Below are 16,599 nucleotides of genomic sequence, written 5' to 3'. Positions count from 1 at the left end.
CTGTTCTTTGGAACTCTGAATCTTAAGTTATTTTAAATGAACTTTAAATCATAAACTTTTAAATCTGCAAGTGTTTTAAAATATTTCCCCCTAAATCTATGGCAGAACAAGAAATTTCCCTTCCTTTGCTATTTGGAGTCAAACCAAAAATAACTTTGGGTATATGTGAATGTCTAAGGATTAAAAAAAAAATCAATGTGTGGTTAATTGATCTTCAGTATTTACAAACCAAAATTTCACATAAGTGAAGGGAGTGAATATGTATTCAAAATACTTTAAAAGCAAAGTGATTTGAGGTCTTTACTGCTAGATTTGGCCTTTATAGTGTTATGCACATATACTTGGGAGTGTGTCCCATTGAGCTCAGTTGGACTCGATTCCAAATCATAGTGGTGCTTTAGAGTGATTCCGAGCAACTCGGAGAAACAGCAGATGGAAGCTCTATCTTGATGCCTGCTGTTTTATTACACTAGTACAGCAGGAGCTCAGCTTTGGACAGAAGTGCCCAATCGGCCTTTAGATTTAATAAAGTATGTGTTCTCCCCCCCCCCCCCCACCATCACCTAAATTTCTTCGGTTACTCTTTCTTTTTGATGCCGGAGTGTCAGTCAGTCAGATACTGTTCCTGGGTAAACTCTGCTGCCCCTTAGTGGCTCTAAATTCCCCATCTCTGCATATTTTCTGTTGTTTCTTCCTTTAGTTACGATTGAAGTATTTTGTAGTCCTTGCAAATTTATTTTACCGTAATTTTATTTATTGCAGCTATATTCACCCTACACATAGCAGTCAGGCTGATGATTTAGAATGTAAAAGAAGCTGAATTACTAGGGGCCGTGGTCTAGGCTTGCCAATCCCCAGGTCCCAGCGGGGGTTCTTCCGCTTTCCCAGGCTCCTTCCCGCCCCCAGTCAGCTGGCCAGTTGGGGGAAGCCCCACCCCCAGAGGACCATGTGACTTTTCCCCTCTGGCGGCTTCAGTCTCCGATTGAAAGGCTTCCTCTTGGGATGGGGTGTCTGTGTTACTTTGGAGAAGTTGGCAGCAACTTGTGAGTAGAGAGGCTGATCCCTCGCTTTGGAGTCGCCAGAAAGGGGGGGCGGGGGGGAGGGAAACGTCTGCCGAGCACTTCATTATTCCCTATGTGGAGATCGATTCTCATAGGGTATAATGGGGAATCGATCTGGAAGTTTCGGGGGCTCTGGGGGAGCTGTTTTTTGAGGTAGAGGCACCAAATTTTCAGTATAGTATTTAGTGCCTCTCCCCAAAGAACCCCCCAAGTTTCAAAACGATTGGTCCAATTCTATGAGCCCCAAAAGAAGGTGCCCTTATCCTTCATTATTTCCTATGGAAGGAAGACATTTAAAAAGGTGTGCTGTCCCTTTAAATGTGATGGCCAGAACTCCCTTGGAGTTCAATTATGCTTGTCACAACCTTGCTCCTGGCTCCACCCCCAATGTCTCCTGGCTCCACCCCCAAAGTCCCCAGATATTTCTTGAATTGGACTTGGCAACCCTACCGTGGTCCTTGAGCCCTGAAGCTACATCCTCCAGAAATACAAACTGAGTTCTAGCTGGGCCATGTGCAGTGACCACAGGGAATTACTCTAGGCCAGGGGTGTCAAACTCATTTATTAGGAGGGCCGGATCTGGCACAAATTGAATTTTGTGGGGCTGGGCCATGTGTATCATAAAATGTAATGTGAGATAGCAGAGACTTAAACTTTATAAAGGACACAAACACTATTAAAGATACTATTTTTAACTTAAAATACAAACATGCTCAAAACTTTTCCAATATTTTGTTTAAAATGGAAAGGTGGGGGAATAGTGGGATTGGCAATTTGATTTTTAAAATAAAACATCAAGAAAAAGCACAAAGATCACAGCAGAAACAAAAAATATAAAACGCTCTGAGCCTGGGAAAACATGAAAGGTGGGAGAATAGTGAGATTTGGCAATGCAGTTTTTAAAATAAAACATCAAAAAGCACAAGGATTACAGCAGAAACTGAGAATATAAAATGCTCTGAGCCTGAGAAAACAATGAAATGGCATTGCAAGTTTCTTCCATCTCCCCTGGGTCTACTCAGATTGGCAGTGGCTCTCCACTGCAATATCCCCCTTTGGCTGTGGGTTCCCAGGTTAAAGTACTCTCTAAGTCAGGTCCATTCAGCAGAAACAAGCTGGCTCAAAGCAACAACTCCAGGAAACAGGAGCTTCAGCTGGCTATCGGAATGCTGAAACTGATCTCAACTCCATTGAAACACATTGCAGCACAGACAAAGTTGCAAGGAAAATGTGGAATGGATTTTCCATTAAGGTCTCTGGTCCCTATCTATCTGGGCACAGAGACACTTAATGGAAAATCCATTCCATGTTTTCCTTTCAGCTTTGCTACCTGCTGCAGCTGGCAAAGAAAAGGCAGAAATAGCAGGGAATTTAGGCAGCCTTGGAGCTTCCAAGGATGAGACAGGAGGGGGGGAGAAAAGAGACCTGAGGGTGGGCAGGTTCTTGCCTGCAGGCTAGACATTTGACACCCCTGCTGTAGGCCATACAAGATCCTAGAATCTGTTCCCTTTCACTGAGTATACATTTTCCACTAAAATTAATTTCTCTGGGTGTGTTCTTAATTGGAAATATCCCTACATGGGACCAAATAGAGTTCTAAATCCAGCACCTCATTTTTCACTGTCCTAATCTGAAGTGAGGAATTAAAGATTTGTAAAACAGCATGTCTTCTACATCAGCAGCCATTTAAAGGTGTTTAATCTTGCAACACCTTGAGTTGGTAAACCTGTTGCAGAAACCTTTGCTGGGATCCTACTTTAAGTTAAATGTATCTAATTTTGCCTGCTCCATCTAAGGTCTATCCTGTTGCCTTCCTCAGATGCCATACCAAGTGGGATTCAGCAGCTGAAAAGTCAGGGAAGTAGGCTGGAAAAGAGTTAGTGAATCCTTAAAGAGGACTAGAAAGATGGCAGACCTATCCAGTAGTAGTGGAACTGTACAGCCTTGAGGCGCTTCCTTGGTACGGTCATTCATAGGGTCATCAAATAACTACCCTAAGTAAATTATGTAATACTAGCAGTAAAGCCCATTATAGGAAAAAATACAATGGGCCCTAGAAAAATATTGGAGGAGGGGTGATGAATGTGTAGGTGGCAGGAAGGAAGGAAGATAGACAAACAGAATGAAAGAGAGAGAAAGAAAGAAAGAAAGAAAGAAAGAAAGAAAGAAAGAAAGAAAGAAAGAAAGAAAGAAAGAAAGGAAAAAGATGGGGGGAAAGAGTGTGAGAAAGAAAAGTGAAAGGAAGGAAGGTAGACAGAATGGGAAAAAAGACAGATACAGAGAACAAATGAGAGAAAGAACAAAAGGGAGAGGTTAAAAAGAGGAGAAAGGAGTGAGAGAAAGAAAAATGAGAAGGAAGATAGAATTAAAGAAAAAACAGAGAGAGAGAGAATGAGGAAAGGAGAGAGGGAGAGTTATGGAAAAGTTGGGGGGGAAGGAGTGAAAGAAAGGAAAATGAAAGGAAAGAAGAAAGACAAGGAGACAGAAAAATGGCAGGAAGACAGGCAGAAAAGTAGGCAGCCATTAGAAGCTCCCCTTTCATCCCCTCCCACTTGCAGGTGGGGGGGGCAAAAGAGAGCCTTCCAGAGGATCCCGCCTCTTAAAGCAAGCAGCTGACAGGTGGACCCATTCTCCTGGCAGCTGTAAGAGGCAGGGAGCCATTACAAGCCTCCCTTTTGTTCCCACTCACTTGCAGGCAGCAGGAAAGCAAAAAGGAGTTCATTGCATCCAGGGCCAGCTCACCCACTAGGCAAACTAGGCAGTTGAGGGCTTCAGAGCATTAGATGGCACACCAGCCACATTGAAACTGGTAGGGCCCAGCTGTGGTGCGGTGTGGCACACTCTGATGTGTGTGTGTGGGGGGGGTGATGGAGCATTGCCACACCAGGGGGAAGGGAGGGAAGGCGGGTGTGGCAGGGGGGCAGCCAAGCCTTATCGCATGGGGGGGGCAACGGAGTGCGGTGCCACACTGCAGCATTGTGGGGGGTGGCAGGCAGGGGCGTTATGTACCCTCGGGCAGGCACTGATTGCATCTCATGGGGCCAAAGAACTTAATGGAGTCCATTCTATGCTATCAGCCTACAGGACAGAATGGACTGCGTTGTATGCTATGAGCCACAGGATGGAATGGAGTCCATTCCATCCGACGATCCCATAGGATACAATGGAATCCATTCTGTCCAATGAGCTCATAGTATAGAATGGATTCCAGATCAGTCATCCCCCAGGAGAAACTGTCAGCAGACAACTGTCTCCCTCAGAGGTCAGTGGCTATGTGGTGGGGTTCTCGCCTGACAGGGCCAGCGGTGGGCGGGGAGAGCAGAATCAGCCAGTGGCACACCAGAGACAGAGTATGAGCCAATCCTGCATAGCCCACATTCAACCAATGAAAATCCTCAGATTTGCCACCACCACGGGACTTTTATTATCTAAATGGTATTTTCCCTCATTTCTTCCAGTGGAAAATAGTACAGAGTGACTCCTCCTCTTCTTTCCCCTGTAATAAGATAAATAAATAAGCTAAAACATATGTAATATCATCACACTGACATTACTTCATTGGCTGCTGGTTATAATAGTGGGAAGATTTACACTGCAGTGGCATGGAATCATACATTTTAATTTTCTAGAGATCGCAGGGACAGAATGGCAGGAAACATGCTTGCAGTGGCAACCTCAAGCACCTTGAAGAATTTCATGACAATTTGGGACTGAAATTGCATACTAATGATACCTTTCAAATGACAGCAGCTGTATCATTTAGGGTTGCCAGGCCTGGTATGGCAACCAGTGAGAGATGGGGGAGGGACATGGAAGGGGTGGTCAGTTATGTGATATCATGGAAGGGGTGGTCGATGATGTGACATCATAGAGTTTGGGGCAATTCCTAGGGAGGCCCAATGTCACTTCCGGGGAAAGCCATTTTGTTTCAGCCAGTTCCTAGAGAGATGTGACATCGTTTCCATGTTTTCTCAGAAATGATATTATGCCATCATTTGTCAGCCTTTTTTGAATTTTATTTTTCTGGGGGTATGGGATCAAGCGGGCTAGTAACCCTTATTTCATCTAAGACCAATCTGTGTGTTTGTCAGGTACAAGTCCCTGACAAAGTTTTCTTTCATACGTGTGGGTTAGAAATTGTTTGCTTATTTTTCTAATAGTATTGTCATTGCTGATGAATAGCTAGTTATCCAAAGTGTATCCATATATCCATAACTGTATTGTTGTCTGTAGTCATACATGTATCTATATGCATATATTCATGACTGTACTAACCCATGTATTAGAATATCGGTATTCACTAACCATATTATATATGCTCCTTATATTCTTTAAAGTGTTATGTAGAATAGTATTGGCAACAAGGGAGGCCACCGTGGATGGTAAGCCATGGTGGGAAGCCAGGACCTTATCTCGTCTCCCTGGTAATGGAAGATAGGTATCAACTAAAGATGTCTGTGAACTGAAATGCAACCTTGGAGAAAGTAACACTGCAGCTTGAGAAATAATTCAAAGACTTTTGAGCAGGAGAATTAGGCAGGAGCGGTGATGGGCCATTAACTTGTAACCTTTATTTGAATTGTAAATTTCATTTTCTATCAGTCTGGCAAAGGCAGAAGTCTTGCATGTACATACTGCAAGTGTTTGTTGTATGTTTCTTCATTAAAGCTTCTTCATTTACTCAAGAAGTCTTGTGATAGATTTTGGGCAAAACCTTACAGTGTGTTATTTTTAAGGTATTCCTTAATACTTAAATTGACCAGTGATGATTAGTAGGGAAGTATCTATGCTGCCCACACTCTGGTAAAGAGTTACTTCGATAAGTCAAAACATGGGCAGCTTATGAGCATCGTTAGAAGGACTTCGTTGTCCAAATCTTGGTTGCCAGATTCCTTCTCATCACCATTTTGATCTTCCTTTTACTATTGACTTTGGATTCCAAATTATGCCTGCCTTGTTTTTCCTGTGTGAATATGGCCATATGAAAAGGCAGAGGGTAGGATGCAGTCTTCATGGTGACCAATTTTGTCTCTTGTTTCCTATGGCAAAGGTGGAGATTTGGCATCAGCAGATCCCATGGTACTGGAACAGTATGTGGTGGTGGCCAATTACCAGAAGCAAGAGAGCTCTGAAATCAGCTTGTGTGCAGGCCAAGTAGTGGATATAATTGAGAAGAACGAATCTGGTAAGGAGTTCTCCACTGGAACACAAGCCCAGATTAGAGTGTTAATGAAAGAATTGCAGTAAGGGTCTCTGGTTAAGATGAGATTTGGAGTCCACTTCTTCAGTGGGGTGGAGATAACATGGAGCAGACTGGTAATTCTGTTGACAAGGGTCAAACTGAACTTGTAAGGGCTGAAGAGAGTAACAAATGCCCAGCTACAGTTGAATTACACATGATGTGGGAGATCCATTATAGACTCTCACAGTAGATTCAGGTGGAAAGCTGTGTTGGTCTGAAGCAGCAGAACAAAGTTTGATTCTAGTGGCACCTTTAAGACCAGCAAAGTGTTTTTCAAAGTATAATGTTTTGTTTGCAAACAATGGAATAGAATCTCATCAAGTCCTACTTACAGGAAAAGAGATGGTGAGGGACAGCTCTTTGGAAGGACCAAGACGCATAAGTTGAGCTGAAATAGGATCAAGTGGCTGGGAAGACCAATGAATGGCAGCAAATTAGTGCGTAAATGCAAGAGCTAACAAAGAGATGTGAGAATGAAGCTAGAGTCCAGCAGCACTCCCAAGACAAATCAAGCTAATTTGAGTCAAGAAACATAATTGAGCAATAAATACAGCTAAGATAGGAATAATAGTTTGGTAGCACATGTAAATAGCAGCAAATTGGCATACAGATAGTAAAGGAGTTAACAACAGATATGAGAACAAAGTTTGAGTCCAGTGACCCCTTTAAAACCAACAAAGTTTAATTTCTGGGCATAAATAAGAACTGAACGACTTAGTGTGTGTAGTGGGAAGCCTATATCTCTTTTGTGCCATGGGGGTTCCGTTGTCCTGAGTGTTGTAATAACTTGTAATTCAGCAGTCTCCCATTCCAGTCTGTTTCTGAAATTCCTTTGCATTAAAAAGCTACTTTAAGGTCGCCCATTGAATGCCCTCAGAGGTTGAAATGCTCTCCTACCGGCTTCTCAGTTTAGCAGTTCTTGATGTCAGATTTGTGTCCATTTATCCTTTGGTGCTGGGTTTATCCGTGGCACAGAGTGGTAAAGCTGCAGTACAGCAGTCAAAGCTCTCTGCTCACAACCTGAGTTTGATCCTGGCAGAAGCTGGGTTCAGGTAGCTGGCTCAGGGTTGATTAAGCCTTCCATCCTTTCGAGGTCAGTAAAATGAGGACCCAGCTTGCTGGGGAGAAAGTGTAGATGACTGGGGAAGGCAATGGCAAACCATCCCCTAAAAAGTCTGCTGTGAAAATGTCATGATGTGACATCACCCCAGAGTCGGAAATGACTGGTGCTTGCACAGGGGACTACCTTTGCCTTTTTTGACATATGTAGAGAACTGAAGGGCATTGTTGGCATTTAATATACAGTGTTAAAAGATGAGCAGGTGAACAAGTTTGAGATTATGTAGTTGATGTTGTTAGGTCCAGTGATTGTGTTGTCTGGGTGTATGTGGCAGCAAAGTTGGCATCTGGGTTTATTACAAGCCCTGGTGCCAGTGTCCATGTTCAAATTAGATGTTGTGGGTGAGGAGTTGTTTGAGACTGGGGGGCTGTCTGTGTGCTAAAAAAGGCTTGCCTCTCAGTACTTGTGAAAGAGAGCTGTCATTATCCAGCTGGATAGGCAACTAAGAGCATCCTCCTCCTTTAACTAACACACAGACTCTGAATTTGGTAGCCTTAGGCCTAAGATAACCTACTGCCAAGGATATGGGCCACTGCTACTGCATTCAACCATAGTAGGGGAAAAAAACTGGGCATCCATTTTGGACTCCCCCCCCCCCAGGCAAATGCGAGAAAATTGCAGTCTCAGTCTGAACTATACCCACCCACAGCTGCTTTTGAAAGTTAAAAATGACACTATGTGAGTCTGAGTCCACTGGCACTTTTAGGATCAGCAAAGTTTTATTCAAAGTATAAGCTTTCATGTGCAAGCACAGTTCTTCAGATACAAACAATGAAATAGAACCTCCTCAAGTTACAGGAAAAGGGAGGTTCAACCTGGCAATGAACCAATCTACATTTTCTAGACACTACTGTAAGAATACGCAATGGATACACAAACACCACTTTATACTGGAAACCTATTGACCGACAAACATACCTGCATGCCTTCACCCACCATCCAAAATATATCAAATGATCCATTGTATACAGCAAGGCTCTACTACAGCCACATCTACTCCAGTCCCACGGACCGAGACTCTCACCTAAGGGATCTATAACAAACCATCCACCAGATGAAATCAAGGAACAAATTAACATGCCAGAATGCTACCCAGAGAAAACCTGTTGTGACAGGCCCAAGAGAGACAATGACAGAACACCACTAGTGGTCACATACAGCTCTCAACTCAAAGCAGTTCTGCGCCTCATCAGTGACTGAGTGGTTTAGCTTTCGCTCTGAATAGTCCACAAATTCTGAGTGGGTTTTTTTGGGGGGTGGGAACAAGTCTACAATTACAGAGTTTAGAGAAAGTGAGTAGAAAACTTTCCTTTTCTCCCAAAATACCCAGGGCACCCAATTAAGTTGATGGGTGATAGATTCAGGTCAGACAGAATAAGTAATTTCTTCACACAACATGTAAGGACATTGTGGGACTCAATGGAATTCAGGAGGACAGAGAGGGAGGGGTATTTAACACAAACCATTGCCACCCCCAAGCTTCTTTTACTTCCACAGAGAGATGCAGATATTTATTTATTTCCAGTGTTTGCGCTCAGTGGAATCGCAAGGTTGCTCACAAGTGACATTTTATGTAGAACAGTCACAGTAACATCACAGTAAGATCAGTCACACAATAAACAATTTGAGTGCAAAACCACAGCAGTAAAATCTGAAAGTTATCTCCAGTGATGGTAAAAGCAGTTTGCAGTTAGGAATTTTTCATGGACACAGGGGGGAAAAAAATTAAATCTGTAAAATAAAACAACATCTAGGATGAGAAGGAGGAAGGATCTTACAACTATTCTTAATGTGTAATTCTACCTTGGGCTGGGTATATTGTTCAAGCTGAAGGAAGTATAGGAAATAATTAAATGAGATAAAATCATCTATAAATGTAAAAGTTCAATAACTCTTAACTCTCCCTTAACATTCTGTCGCACTGTAGTTTGACCAAGGAGTGGTCTAAGAGAGGGTTACAGAAATAGGGACTTTCATAGTGGCCACTCCCATTGATTTCTATGGAACCATGAAAATGGGCTGCGCCCTATGAAACCATTGAAGAGTGAGTCCTGAAAAGTGGGAACCTTGAGGTGCGTGTTTAGAATCCACGTTTAGAGTCCATATCCTAAAGCCTTCCTAAGTTTTAAATGTTTTTAATTACATTGTGGAAGATTTCTGCAGTCAGGGTACTTTCACTGCCCACTGCAGTTATAAGGGCAAGTCTCACATTCTAAATGAAACAGGATAATCAAAGAGCACATTTAGAGGTTCACCTTTAGAGTCCACATTTAGATATCCTTGGATACATGGCTTTATCGTTGGTCATATATGCAAATGGCCACCATTTATTCTGATGGGGGATGTTATTTATCTGTATAAGAACATTGTGGTAGAGGAATACAGGATAGCTGAAAGGGAACAGATAGGTGAAGCAGTGTCCTTCATCCTGCTCCATGGAATAACAGTGGCAAGCTTCTTCTGAATTTTTTTTTTTAAATCTTCCAAGTATGTTGACTGTTTCAGTTAAGGCCACAGTCTGTCAACAATCCCAGGCTGCTTTGGTGGTGTCTTTTTAATAGGGAGGTTTCTGTCCCCTTTGATATTAGTCAGAGACTGCTGTTTGGTTATCCTGTTTCATTTAGTATGTGAGACGCACCCTTGTAACTGCAGTGGACAGTGAAAGTACCTTGATTGCAGAAATCTTCCACAATGTAATTAATTAAAAAAAAATAAAACTTATGGCAGCCTGAGGACAGTGAAGAGTGTTTTAGTGATGACTATGAGTGGAATTTGTTCTGAGCAAATTTTCGTACCATCTCTCTCAATGGTTGGTTGTCCAAACCTAGAGCTGAATTAAGGTCTCTGACTAAAGCATCTGTTCCTTATTTTGAGGCTGGTGGTTTGTGAGCACACTGGATGAGCAAGGCTGGGTCCCAGCTACGTGCCTTGAAGCTCAGGATGGAGTCCAAGATGAGTTTTCAATGCAGCCTGAAGAAGGTGAGAAAATAATTTGAGATATCTCAAAAGTAGCTACATTGTTCCCAGATTTTTTTTCTCTTTGACTTGTTTTACTCCAGCTAAACTTTGCAAGGCTGTGTCTGAGAATAAAAACCCCAAGCTGGTTTGGAAACATGGATGTACTTTTAAAAAAACTTTTGAGTTTCTGCTTTATTCTTCCAGCCAGTAGCAAAATGTCAAGAGGAGTGATATTGCTAGCAGACAGCTTGACGACAGTGAGTTTGTTGGAGACTGTATCATCCTTCCTCGGCCTTCTGAATCTTGGGGATCCTCCACCTTACTGACATTAGCTTCATGGGCCTTCACTATTAACTATACAGACACAGGATGTTTTATTTGATCCTTTGTGTGAATGATCTACTGGTTGACCTTGAGGGGTGAAAGAAAGCAGAATAGCTAGCTACAGTTGTCCTAGTGGATTATTTCTGAGTAAGATTAATCATAGCTGTTAACACTGGGAAATACAAAGTCCACAGTAGACCCCCATTCTCACAACCACGGATTTAATAATATGACATAATTATGTGGCCCCAGGATACATACTAGTCTCTTTATATATGCTTAAATGGAAAGTGGACTATTGAGAGAAAAACACTGTTAACAGCTGTTGTACTTTAAGGTAATTGTAGAACTGCCCATAACTTTTAAATCCTCAAATATGTGTGCATATGCATATATAGGAATGGTATACCCAGATACTTGTTTATTACACACACCCTTTTTAAAAAAAGCCTCAAGACATTCAGGCAGGTATTTGCAACAGACTATTGAAAGAGTAAGGCATGCCATTGTGGAATTATCTACCCTTTTAAAATACAACTGATATTCAAAGATGTGTAGAGTTTCCTCCTTACGTCCTGTTTTGTCCCTTTCCCTTCTTTCCCCAACATGCTCCTCCCAGTCCCATGGAGATACTGGTCTCTTCCCAGACATGTGGGCCGCCGTCGGACTCTTGGGGACTTGTACACCAGTGGCTGGGGTCAAGGTGGTTGTGTTGGATTCTGCTTCTATTGACCTTGATTTTTGCTTAGGACATCATTCTCTTCCTGCATGTACTCTCCACTGTGCTGTGTTTGCATGGGTTGCATGTGATAATACATACTTACTGGGATTCACCCTCTGTAGAACTCCTGTGTATCCTACTGGCTATAAACGTGAAACTTCACACTAGTGACCATTCCTCTCCATCCTCCTTTTTCTTACTGAGTAAATGTCTCATAGCTACTTTGTAGCACATCGCTCAATGTGCAACTTGACCGAGCCGTTGTCTTTTTCTGCTGGGTTTAGAATTTGCATTCTAGTAAAGTTGGAATATAAAGAAGCATCAGCACAGAAACTTCTAGGTTCGGTGGGGGACTTTTCATGCTTCTGCTGTAGCTAATGTCATTCCTGTTCCATCCTTGTGTTCTGATGTGACATTCAAATGCTCGTTTCTGCTAATGACTCCTCCTCGACGTGTGTCTGATTGCTTTAACTTGTAAGTCGTGATATTTAGCATTTCAAGCAGGGAGCATGTTGGTGGTGTGCTGTTACCCAAAAGCATTTGTAAGCATACTTTCCATGGTACTCTTGTCGATATCAACTTCATAATGAAATGAAGATGTGAGTTTGTAGTCCTGACAGGTTACATTGTTATAAGGGGCAAGGACTGTATCAGTATCTCTAGTTGGGAAATGGTTGATTAGATACAGCATTGAGATGAGACACTGGGCTAGACATGTCTAAAAGTGTGAGAATAGCATGGGGTGCAGAAGTATTATGGGGAACTGATATGAAACTGTAATGAATGGTTTTTGCTTGCTGTCATTTTCTAGCATTGGATGGAAGCTATCTATTTATCCATTCTTATGCTTCCTCCAAGAAGCTAAAGATGGCATTATAAAGCTCTCCCCTTCTCATTTTATTCCAGCAATCCTGTGATTGGACTGAGAGAATGACTGACTCAAAGTCACTTTGTGACTTTTATGGCGGGGCAGGGGAGGGCTGAGATGTTAGCATGGTAAGTCATGAAGTTGCCTTCTGGCCTGAAGAAAATGCCCTATCCCTTTAAGGAAGGCTTAATATGCGGAAATGGGCAGCTGAAGCTTTCCATGGTTTGGATGTAAATAGCCTCACCTGGTAAATAACATCCCACTAAGCCTCTATTAAAGGAGCAGGATAGTTTTCTTCAGGCCATTTGGACAATCCTTGTAGGGCCAGCATGGGGAAGAGTAACACCTGTTTCACATTTGCAGAGTATGTGTGTTTGTGTGAGATATCCTTGCTTATTTGTTTGTCACATTTTTGTTAACAGTGACATGGTTTTCCAGCTGGAAGCAGATTATGCTTGTTTGCCTCTCTTTTGTGAGATATGTCCATGTAGAACAATGTTTGTGGTGTTGCTAGCAAGTTGCATCTCTATGGGTAACCAAATGTTTATTTATTTATTACATTAGATTTCTATCCCGCCCTCTCCGCAAGCGGACTCAGGGCGGCTAACAACATTCATTTCATAAGTTAAAACCAATTAAAAAAACCCCAATAAAACATATTTACAATTTTAAATTTTTAAAAACCATTTCATGGTGCCGTATCGCTACAGTATACAATACAAGCGAGTTCTTCTTTCCAGACGGTGATCACCTAGTACTCTATATGATGTCAGGTGGTAGCTCTCTCACGGTTAGATATCAAAGGCCTGTCGAAACAATTTGGTCTTGCAGGCCCTGCGGAAAGTGGAAAGATTCCGCAGGGCCCTTATGGTCTCCGGGAGAGCATTCCACAATTCTGGTGCTGCCACCGAGAAGGCCCTAGTCTCATGTTGAACGTAACCTAGCCTCCTTTGGTCCAGGGATGGACAATAGATTTTTTTGTCCATGAATGCAGTGGTCTCTGGGGAATATGTGGAGAAAGGCGGTCCCACAGATATATAGGTCCCTGATCATAAAGGGCTTTAAAGGTCAATACCAACACCTTGAAGCGGACTCGGAACGCAATAGGTAGCCAGTGCAGCTCTTTCAGCACTGGCTGAATGTGCTCCCATCGAGGGAGCCTCATTAACAGCCACACCGCAGCATTCTGCACTAGCTGTAGTTTCCGAGTCAGCGTCAAGGGTAGCCCCATATAGAGAGCATTACAGTGAACTATTCTTGAGGTGACCATAGCATGGGTCACCATTGCTAAGTTGCCGTGCTCCAGGAAAGGGGCCAACTGCCTCGCCCGCCAAAGATGAAAAAGGTGGATCTAATAGTGGCTGTTACCTGGGCCTCCATTGTAAGAGAGGACTCAAGGAGCACACCCAAGCTCTTGACCTTAGGGGCCGGTATTAGTGACACCCTGTCAAGAGCCGGCAGAAGGATCTCCCCCCTGGACCACTGCGGCTCAGGTAGAGAACCTCCATCTTCATCGGATTCAGTTTCAGCTGACTCAGCCTGAGCCAAGGTGCTACGGCTTGAAGAGCCAGGTCTAGATTTTTGGGGTAGAGTTGGACTGGCCACCCATCAATAGATAGAGCTGGGTGTCGTCTGCATATTGGTGACATCCCAGCCCATACCTCCTGACAATCTGGGCAAGGGGGCGCATATAGATGTTAAATAACATCGGGGACAGAACCACTCCCTGTGGCACACCACATATAAGTGGGTGCCTTTGGGATGATTCCTCCCCTATCACCACCCTTTGTCCTCGATCTTGGAAAAAGGAGGTCAACCGCTGTAAGGCGGACCCCTGAATCCCCACGTCGGCAAGGCAGCTAGTCAGTAGCTGATGGTCAACCGTATCAAAGGCGGCTGACAGATCTAATAATAACAGCACTGCTGAGCCGCCCCGATCCAGATGTCACATGAGATCATCTATGAGAGCAAATGTGAAATACATATTATCGGGGCACCAGAGTAGCCCAGTACCAGGAGGATATAAAAGGAAGGTCGCATGGTGGGGAAAGGTGTTGAAGTAAGTATACACAATATTGTCAGCAAAAGGTTGCCTATGATGGTTCAGCCCTGTGCAAGCAAAATGAGAAAATAAATGGGAAAGCAGTCAGAATCAAACCGGCTGATTCCTGCAGCCGGTTTGTCTATGAAATAACTGCTCGTGTGTGGTTTACTTGTATGAGTAATATAACTTTGGAAGGAGACTGGTGGAAAAATATGATCTTCTTCGTGGTCTCTGTGCATCACACTGATGGGATATAGGCGCCGCGCCGATCTCGATCGGTATTCTTGAAAGCTGCGGATTTCTGCGCCCCAGGCCCAGTGCGCATGCGCAGAAGCCCCACCGCGCATGCTCACAGGGACCGGAGCGGGCATCCCGCCAGTTCTCTTCTGACCGCCGCTTGGATCAGTCGATCTCTCGCCACGGTCGGTAGAAATCCTTTCTTGGAAGTTGCTACTTGCTATTTTTGGAACGTAACAGAAATTTTGTTTGGCTTGGACCACACAACAGTCTTTTTAAAGACTAGGGAGCGGGAAGACAAAATCTTTTCGAGACTTTCTCCTCAGCTCTCTCTTTCCGCCTTCCCCCCCCCCCCCCCCGCATGGAAAAACGGTGGGGATTTTTCAAAAGGTGCAAGAACTGCGGTAGAAAAATCGCTTTCCCAGACGGGCACGTTCTTTGCCTTTTTTGCCTAGGAGAGGCACACATCCCTGACGCGTGTGCTCACTGCGCAAAGTTTTCCCGCCAGACGAAGAAAAACCGCGCAGGCCGTTTAGCGGCGGCACTGATGGAAAAAGCTCTGTCACCTAAGAAAATGTCGACGGTGCCGCACAAGCCGTCGACATCGGAGTCGCTCGACACCAACAAGAGCGCCTCCGACGCCGATCACCCCACAAAAACGGGCTCGGCATCAAAGTCCGCCTCCTCCACTCCTGCAAAACGGCCAAGGGAGGAGAAGGGACTTCAGCCGGAAGCGAAGAAGAAGAAAAAGTCGGACAAACATCGATCGTCCGCGACTTCGCTCCCGACATCGCCATCGGAATCGGCAGCGAGAGTACCACCGTTGAAGCTATTCGCTTCCCCTCGTCGCCGTTCAAGCCCCCCGGTGTTGGCATCGATGTCGACGCAAATCGCCATCTCTTCTGACTCGGACCGCGACTTCAATCTATCGCAGCGGTCGGGAGCGGAAGGCAGTCCACCAGAAATACATACGGTGGAGGACACCGTTCAACCCCGAACACCGGCCCGAGACCCGTCGGTCAGCCCTGATCATCGGCGAACCCGAAGCCCCAAAAAGGATCGATCCACCACACCTAGAGAAGACCTCGGGCGCGACTACTCAAACAGCCCTCGGCGTAGTCCCCGGGGTCGACATCGATCCCGAGATTCAGAGGAAAGATCCCGCAACAGAGATCGCTCTCCTCGGAAACCACCGCCCCCAATGTCGTGGGATCAGAGGCAGTGGCAATACCTATACGGGTCTTGCCCTATGCCTTCCATGTTCCCCTGGTTCCCACCCAGACATTTAGATTGGGACCAGCAGTCTGAAGCCTCGGTCAGATCCCGGACATCATACCGACCAAGACACACACCGTCGGCGTCGGTATCAAAACCACCTGACACAACACCGCCAAAGACACAAAAAACTCCCCCACGACCGCGGAGTTCGGAGAGTCGGAAGACCCCTGAGTCACCAAGAGCTCCAGAGACGCCCAAACATTCCTCGGAGCGCTCGGAATCCATAGAAGGCTCTCCCCAGGAAGACCAAGACATCTCCTCCTCGGAGGACCCGGCTCCGTCGAGTAAAGTGGGCGAAGAGCTCCCCATATCCCCATCTGAGGACCTAAAATCAAATGGGGATCTAATTAGACGGATGGCACACACCCTGTCGCTACCGACGGTCCAACCGGAGCCGGTAGTCACCGACAACGTGTTCGATGTCGTCCAACTAGACACCTCGACGGCCATCGCTTTACCGCTTACAACAGTCATGCTCCACACCACAAAATCGTCGTGGGACAAACCAGCTTCAACACCAGTAAGCTCCCGAAAGCTGGACCATATGTATCGAGTCCAGGAATCCACAGCAGAGTTTTTATTTACCCACCCGAAACCAAACTCAGTAGTAGTGGCATCATCCTCAAAGGCCAGGAAGACACACGCTTCTCCCCCGGACAAAGAAGGGAAGAAGCTAGACAACCTGGGCAGAAAGTTTTACACAGCAGGTTCGTTAGGAGTAAAGGTTGCAAATTATGGAGCGTGTA

General features: G+C 44.6%; 1 protein-coding gene across 2 annotated transcripts in view; it reads left to right on the top strand.

Annotated features, from left to right (window-relative positions):
- Window positions 1-16,599, top strand: part of SH3PXD2B (SH3 and PX domains 2B) — a 175,091-nt gene that overhangs the window by 132,345 nt on the left and 26,147 nt on the right. The window contains exons 7-9 of one of the 2 annotated variants that reach the window (XM_060240585.1): window positions 6,112-6,246; window positions 10,298-10,402; window positions 11,325-11,408. In XM_060240585.1, the coding sequence (XP_060096568.1) occupies window positions 6,112-6,246; window positions 10,298-10,402; window positions 11,325-11,408 (324 nt within the window). The remainder of the gene's footprint in view (window positions 1-6,111; window positions 6,247-10,297; window positions 10,403-11,324; window positions 11,409-16,599) is intronic. The other variant, XM_060240586.1, reaches the window with a different exon arrangement.

This window comes from Heteronotia binoei, chromosome 5 (assembly GCF_032191835.1).
Source record: "Heteronotia binoei isolate CCM8104 ecotype False Entrance Well chromosome 5, APGP_CSIRO_Hbin_v1, whole genome shotgun sequence".
Lineage (NCBI taxonomy): Eukaryota > Metazoa > Chordata > Lepidosauria > Squamata > Gekkonidae > Heteronotia > Heteronotia binoei.
The sequence above is the reverse complement of the archived record's forward strand: the minus strand, read 5'-3'. Positions and strand labels throughout refer to the sequence as shown.